Raw genomic sequence first — 8,259 nt, 5'->3', positions numbered from 1 at the left:
TGCAAAAGTGGATCTGCAAACACAAAGGGCTAATACCCGAATCGATATCCAAAGCGTGCCAGTCGATTTGACCTGTTAATCGACAAGGATGAAGATACGAGCACTTTGGTCCTGACAACAGCGATACGCCCGGAAGTCACGGCCAAGAGGTACTCACACGGAACTCGAGAATCGTCGAAGGTCGCACTGAAGCTATGCAACTCGCCGAATCAATGAGAACTCATAAAAAAGAAAAATATGCAAATTGACGAAGTCGCCGAAAAGTAAGTAGATGCAAATAGGAGTAAAAATTGGTTTTGATATTGATTCTTTTTTTTATTACATTGCCCCTCACTCTATATTTATACCCTGATCTAAAGAGACATAACCAAACACAACTAGAACACCAAGTCCATATCTAAGGAAACACGTGACTCTTACATGAATCATACTCTAACAAATATAGAAAAGGAAATCAACTCCTATCTATTTCCCTATCCGCCTCAATTACGATGGAAATCTCACCGACCTCCTTTCCATCGGCATACTTCCCGTTTCATCGGCAGTAGTCTTCAAGCCTTCCTTCATCGGCATCGATAATAACATCTCCAACCTTATCGGCAACGCCCGAGTCTAAATCAACCTTTCCATCGATCACCACCATTCATCGGCAACCATCTTTACAAGCTGATTTTCATCGGCTGTCAGCGTATACAGTAACTTTCCTCTGCCGATTAGCCCACTCTGATCATTTTGACACGTGCAAAAAATGGTGTCAACAGCTCGCCTCTGCATCGTCACGAACAGGCAACAAACGAGGGGAGGATCAGGACCCGTTCTTTTTTTTTTGTTTCAGGCGTTTGGAGATTTCACGACGTTGGCGTGCCACCGTGACGGAATGCACCGTGACGGAATGCTAGATAGAGGTAACATCACTGTCTTTTGATGGTATTTTACGTGACGAACGTCTTTCAGTGGTAGTTTACGTAAGTGGAGTTTTTTCGGTGCTATAGAACCAATTTTCCCATATATATATATATGCTATGTCTTAGGTTCCTCCGTGCCAAAATGTCTTAGGTACAAAACTTTTTGCTATGCAACTACTCTCTCCATTCCAAAGTATAAGTCATTCCAACTTTCAAAGCATCTCAAATTTGATCAAAATTATAGAGATAATTACATATTTATAATATCAAATATGTATATTATAAAAATAATTAATGAAGAATCTAGTGATACTTATTTGACATCATAAATGTTATTATTTTACTATATAAATTTGGTCAAACTTAAGATTCATCGACTCTCTAAGAAAGTTAGAATATAACTAATAATTTGGGACGGAGGGGGTAATATATATATGCTATGGTGGAATCAGTTTAGTGCTTGCGTCACTGGAATCCTCGAGCATATAGCCGGGTGGTGTAGACGTCAGACGTGTAGTGTGGGGAGGGCAGGAGGCAAAGAAGTGCAACGGATGGCAACCACAGGCAAGGAAGAGATGCAATGAAGAAGCCCCCTTTGCTTTCTGAAGATGACAAATTGGAGTGGAACCTCGTAGACACACTTGAGTCTTTTGACGTGCATGATCTCATTCATACCTTCACCAGGCCCAAGTTGCACGTTGTAGCACCCTAAAAACCAAGCGGGTGCGTGGTTGCATTCCATGCAGTAATGGCCACACGACACGATCGACAAGGCCGGCCTACATACGAATTAGCATAGCTAGCTCTACATACACAAACTCCAGCCGCGCTGTGCATGGCATGCACGAGTGGTGGAGCTAGATGCCAGCAGCTCCAAAGCCGCCGCCTCCTCTGATGGAGTCATAGGCCACCGCGGGGCCGGCGTGTCCCTCGCCGCCGCCCCTGGCGATGGCCACGGCGAGCGAGCGCTGGCGGCACGCGTGGCAGGTGACCTGCGCGAGCAGAAGCGCGGTGTGGTCCCTCAGCGCGCACGCCTTCTCGAGGTCGGCCCGGGCCCGCTGCCTGGCACGGCGGGCCTCGTCCAGCGCGCGCTCCGCCGCCGCGGCCTCCCCGCGCGCCCGCTCCCGCGCCGCGTCCGCCGCGGCCTTCTCCTCCACCGCGCGCCGCAGTTCCTCCGCCTCGGAGTCCTCCTCCTCCTCACCGACGGCGCCCGCCGACGCCGCAGCGTCGACTCCCGCCGTGACGGTGGGGCCGATGGAGAGCTGCAGCTTCGTCGTCGTCGCCTCCGCCGCCGCGTGGGGTTCTTGCTGCTGGGACGCGGTTGTGGTGGTGGTGGACAGAGAGGTGGTCGTTGTGCTAGTCCGCGGCGGCGCTGAGGAGGCCGGGAGGAGCTGGAGCTCCGGTGGCGGTTGTGCCACCGTGGGCGGATGCCGCGGGACGGCGGGACGGATGACCGGGAGCGCCGTCGGCGGCACGGCCACCACCGCCTCGCCGCGCATCCGGCTGGAGTTGCACGCGTCCTGGTGCTCGATGAAGCTCTCCACCCTGCACCGAATAAAAGCAACATTATCTGCTCCTTCCTCGCTAACGTGGGTGGTTACGGTGATCAGATCAGTAGAGAGGCTGCATGTCGCTGTCACGAGTAGGGATCGGCACATCATGCGTGCGTGCGCGAGATGGCAAAGCCCCTTTGCACCGCCACCGCGACGCTAGGTGCCTTCCTGGGCGGGCGCCGGGCGGGCGCGCGTGAGAGGAAAGAGACCGCACGGCGTGTATGCATTATTGGCTGATCGCCTGCATGCTGATTGCTGACTCACGCGCGCGAGCCTACACGCCCGGGAAAGCAACGCATCGATCACGGGCAGCAGCTAGCGATGGGCGATGGAGGCCGACCGGTGCGTGCCGATCCAACAACAATCTAGCTTAGGGAGCGGCAATATAACACCTTGTTCGCTGATTGTTTTTGTGGTTTATAAGTCGCCTAATACTATTTTGTTGTGAAAAAAAACACTGTATCATGACCGATACCATCAAGCGAATAATTGGCTTTCCACTCGAAGCATCGATTTCAGTTCAGGGGACCGACAGCTACAGTACATGGTTATGCTCTGTGGGGCGCGCTAGCTATATGTATACATGCAATTCGTCAGTTTTTTTTGGATGAGTACGTGCCATATATAAACATTAGGCAGTTCCTCTCTTAAAGTTTACTCCCTATCCCATCAAATATTTAGACACATGCATGGAGTATTAAATATAAACTAAAAAAATAATTAATTATACAGTTTACGACTATTTTGTGAGACGAATCTTTTAAGCTTAATTAGTCAATGATTTGATAACATGGTGCTACAGTAACACATGCGCTAATGATGAATTAATTAGGCTTAATAAATTTATGTCGTGGACTACTGACGGATTATGTAATTTGTGTTTTTATTAGTATCCGAACTCCCCATGTGACACCCCCATACCGATGTAACAACCCAAAACTTTATACCCTAGATTTAAACAAGGCCTGAATGAGCGAGCAAAAAAACAAATGATCAATCCAAGGACCACTAACATATATGACACTTGCTATATTTTTAAGTGCCTAAAATATAGTATGTTTTCAGGCCACGATCTTCACCGTTGACTCATAAGCATGTAAGGCTGAGATTTTGCTGGATGGCGGAAAAATCAAGTCAGGAGTGTAGATACGGTATCGCCTGCTGACGATTAGGAAAAGTGAACATATATACCTAGGTGTGTATGTACACGTAGGTACTTAGTATCTAATTGTAACATGGAATGGAAGCTACGTAACAAGGATGATATCAGCTAGAGATGGGCGATATGGAGACATGCATGCATGTGTATGAGGTCCCATATGCATCGAGATGGAAAGAGGCATGTCCTGCCGTCCGGGTGGTACATCTATGTGCTGGTCAGTGACAAGAGAGTGTGGCTGCCAATGCCAATTATTGAAGGTGTTAGGCCATGCCGGTGTTGTTGTTTTGTAGGAAAAGGAGGTGGACGGAGCCAGAGCACATGGGCGCTGCGCAGCGCGGCGGCCGTGGTGCGCGGTGCGTGTGTGTGGGTGTGGCGCCTGTACTTTGGTGGATCGGGCCCAGGGGGTCCGAGGAATGGAGCAGCTTGTCTCTACCTAGAGAGCCTTTGACGACCACTCGCTGAATGCTCAGCTGCTGGCTAGTCTGGTCAGTTGTTCCTAACTCCGTCAGGAGCTAGTAACATGTTCACCTGAGCATATAGTCAAAGTCTCTGCATGCTAGCTCCGAGTGCATGCATAAGTACGTAGGCATGCCAAGTATTTATTTTTTTTATTTTAAATTACAGGTCGTTCTAAATTTTTTTTAGATACATAACTTTTAGTATATACCTAAACATAATGTATACGTAGATGCGTAATAAAAATTGTATACCTCGAAAAGATAAAACAACTTATAATTTTTTACTCGAAGAAGCTAAATAATAGTGGTTTTAGACCTATTCGGCTGGTATTAAAGCCGACTGAGTTCAAGCGAATAGGCCATTTTTTTTCTCGAACATGCACAAGTCATGTACGTCATTTCATTAGGGGGAGCGAGAGTGTTTTTACCCGACGTGTCGTTAAGGATAACAGTGAAACTAAATAGCATGCATGGATTGATGGATGCATGTCAGATTCTCTCGAGTATCCGTGAGCACAGTGGGGAGAAAGAAAAACGCATGCGCCAAGACAGTTTCTGGTGGATGCGGCATCGCTGTCGCCCGTCGCGTTGGAATTTTCGGTCCTACCGCAACCCGCCACCGAAACGATCATATCCCACTGCACTGCATGTGCCACCATCGTTATGATATGATCTGTTTTTTTTTTGTTCTTGTTCTTGGCAAAAGAAAAAAAAAAGATGTCATTTCTTCCCTCCTCACTAATAGTAGTGGATATTTAGATACTATGGAACCCACTCGGTCGTCATCAGCTATATATTCATATTCGGTAGCTGAGCTCGATAGATAGATGGATAGATATCATGATTATGATTAGCTAGCATGCAAGCAGCGCCAAATATGCAAGCAAAACATAGCCCCACCCATGTCCGTTCGCATGGACGCATGCAACTACTGCTAGTATATGATGTGGTCAGCTTGCTATCGCTAATTAAACAAGGGATCAGACCCTAATCAATTGGTGTCGGCTGCCCCTGCTCATCACACAGGCAGCCAGGCAGGGCCCTACTCGCGCGCAAGCCGGCCGGCCGGCACCAAGCTTTTGTCTTATCTCCATGCAAGCCTGTCCATCTCGGATCCCACCGGAACGACCGAACGATCGAAGCGGCAGGTCATTTGGACCACCGGGTGGCCGGATCGCGCGCGTGTTCGTGCGTGCGTGGTTTCGTACGTGCGCATGCACGTATGCAGCGGCGGATCCACAGGGGGGGCTGGGGCTCCAGCCCCCTCTAATTTCTTGATTTCAAGCCTAATTACTATAACAAAAGCTTGATTTCACCATTAAATCTTCATACAAATCAACATCTCCATTGTTTTAGCCCCCCTTATCCCGCATCGTGCATCCGCCACTGCACGTATGTATACACATGTGCCCGGCCCGGTCGAGCACTAATCTTCTACTACATACTAGCTAGGAGTATATACGTAGATGTGGCATGTGTGGGGGTACCTTGAGAAGACGCGGCCGCAGTCGCAGGAATGGCCGCGGGTGCCGCAGGTCTTGAGGTGGGCCTTGTAGTCGGACTGCACGGCGTAGCCCTTGGCGCAGCGGGCGCACACCCACTGCCGCCGCCCGCCGTGCTTGCGCCGGAAGTGCTTCTTGATGCCCACCAGGTCGCCCAGCGCGTGGGCGGGGTCGTGGTGGAGGCAGCTCGGCTCGGGGCACACGAACACGCGCTTCCGGGGCGCGCCGCCTCCACCGCCGCCGCCCGCCGTGCTGCTGTTAGCGCCACCTGTAGCGCCGCCTGCTGCTGCACCGTCCTCGCCGCCAGCAGGAGGCGGCGCCCGCTTCACGAGCCGCCACGGCACCTTGTGCCGCCGCCGGTGCATCTGCAGGTTCTGCTCGCGCTGGAACCCCTGCCCGCAGATCTCGCACACGTACCGGTCCGACTCCAGCAGCGTCCGCGGCGACAGCGCCACCACCTCCGCATCGGGGTCTGTAGTACAGGGGCACACACAGACACATAGGAGTATATCTCATCAGCCATGCATACATACAGGGAGAGGTACACGGTGCACGCGTTAGCAAAGTGCGCCCTGACGATAGATATATACACATCATGCATGCAAGATATGATCGATCGAGACGCGTCTAATAACGAATGAACGAGAATGAACGCACGTATAACGTACCCGGCGTGCCGGGAGGGCGCCTCTTGCGCTTGGCGGGGGACGGCTGCTGGTCGGTGAGGCAGGAGGAGGAGGGAGGAGGTGGCGGCGGCGGCTGCCGCTGCTGTTGGGACGCCGAAGGGGACGACGAGGAGGTGGAGGAGGAGACCAACATTTGGTGGTGGCTCTTGACCAGTAGTGCCATGAGCGTTAGGGAGTTTGCTTCTTTTAATGGGCTGAGGGCTGATGAGATGAGTGAATGCCCTGGCCAAGCAACAAGCCAAGGTCACACACACTACCAGTACCAGGCCTTGCTTGGCTCCTTTCCCTCTCTTCGTTCTCTTTTTGCTCCTTAGTGGGATAGAGGTGCCAAGGGAGGCTTTATAGGGTGGAAAGCTCAAGGTGCGTATATCGTCGTGTTTGTGTGGAAAGGCTTTGGGGGCATGGGGGGATCATATATAGCTAGCTTGAGATAGAGGGGTGGTGAAAGAGAGAAAGAAAGGGCTTTGTCTATATCTCTTTGCTTTTGTGCCCTGCTGCATCGGTGTGGCCCCGGCCCCCTTTTTTGAAGGGGGAATGTGTCTCATATACTCATTGGATGGGCAGCTTTTATCAAGCCTTTGTTTGCTTGTTTTAATTAGGGCTTCTTTGCTGAGATCATCATATCGATGGATGGGATCATGAGATCGAGTACTATTCTCCCTATCTCGTCACACCAATTGATTATGGTGGTTAGCTTAATCTGTACATATCCTTTGCATCCATGTGTCCGTGATAACTGCCGGGTACCTAGCTATAGTGTCTACTACTAGTAGAACATTTTGTTTTCCACTTTTAAGTTTCCTTCTTTCTTCTTGGGCAGACATGGGCCCTGTTCGCTTGAGCTTATTCAGAACTACTTTTCAGTCATGGAACAATGCTTTTTTCTCATAACATTTCAGCATAAGCATCAGCATATATAAGCTAAATTTCAGCATCAGCGAACAGGATGATGATTTAGGCACTGAGATAATGCAAACTTCTCTTCATACTTGCATTGCATGTGGTCTTTATTTAGTGTTGTGTCGTTATATATACATATCTGCAGATAATGCAAAAAGGTTATGTTTTAAATATATATGCTAAATAATAGGAAAAATAATGACTTATATATGTTCAACCTTTATTTGATTGCCTTGACCAAATGGTAGAAAGCTAATTTTGCCAATGGATCACATGCATACTGTATAAAAAAAACATGGCACATATACTAGTAGTAGTGACGAAGGAAGATTCTTCACACATGCATGCGATCATTTCGCCCAAGTGCCGGCCCCTTGTTAGCTTGATCCCTGACCCTCTTTTCCCTTCACGACTAAACTAAGGCACAATGAGATGGCATTGACATCTTTCTATACTCCCTCCATCGCACAAATTAATGAAAGTTTATTTGCTGATCTCTTGGCTTTTCATTCCTCGCTCCTTTCGACTTTCTGCTAACACTAGTAGAGAACAGACCTTTGATCCTCGGTCAAAATGGGCTCTAGTCCCGGAATTTTTTGCCCCCGGGACTAGAAATACCTTTAGTCCCAGTTGGTGGCTCCAACCGGGACTAAAGGTTCCTGCCCAACGGCTACTGCGCCAGACAGAGGTGGCAGGGACCTTTAGTCCCGGTTGGAGCCACCAACCGGGACTAAAGGTATACTTTTACTCCTGGTTGGTGGCTCCAACCGGGAGTAAAGGTCTACTCCCGGGCCGTGGCTGCGCCCGGGGTTGGAAAGTTACCTTTAGTCCCGATTAGATCTATCAACCGGGACTAAATGTTCTCCCTTTATAAATCGGCCGTCTCCTCCTTCCTCCCCGAGCCCGAGCTCAGCACATTTTGAAGCTCACTGCAGTAGTGTTCTTGCTTCCTCCCTCCCTCCATTGTTCCTCCATCCATTCTTCGATTCCTCCGTCGATTCTTCAGTTGTAAAGGTTACCAATCTCATACTCTCATTTTTTACCATTTTCTTATACCATTTTATTCACTATATATATTTATGGTTCTTTATTG

General features: G+C 49.4%; 1 protein-coding gene across 1 annotated transcript; it reads right to left on the bottom strand.

Annotated features, from left to right (window-relative positions):
* Positions 1-1,527: 1,527 nt before the first annotated feature.
* On the bottom strand, positions 1,528-6,635 carry LOC136535035 (protein indeterminate-domain 16-like). The gene is made up of 3 exons (XM_066527383.1): positions 6,249-6,635; positions 5,566-6,052; positions 1,528-2,450 (listed from the first exon to the last, which is right to left on the bottom strand). Exons 1-3 carry the CDS (start codon positions 6,427-6,429, stop codon positions 1,763-1,765), a joined length of 1,356 nt encoding a protein of 451 aa, XP_066383480.1. The 5' UTR covers positions 6,430-6,635; the 3' UTR covers positions 1,528-1,762.
* Positions 6,636-8,259: the final 1,624 nt, after the last annotated feature.

Source organism: Miscanthus floridulus, chromosome 2 (genome assembly GCF_019320115.1).
Source record: "Miscanthus floridulus cultivar M001 chromosome 2, ASM1932011v1, whole genome shotgun sequence".
NCBI lineage: Eukaryota > Viridiplantae > Streptophyta > Magnoliopsida > Poales > Poaceae > Miscanthus > Miscanthus floridulus.
This window is presented reverse-complemented; position numbering and strand designations above follow the sequence as displayed.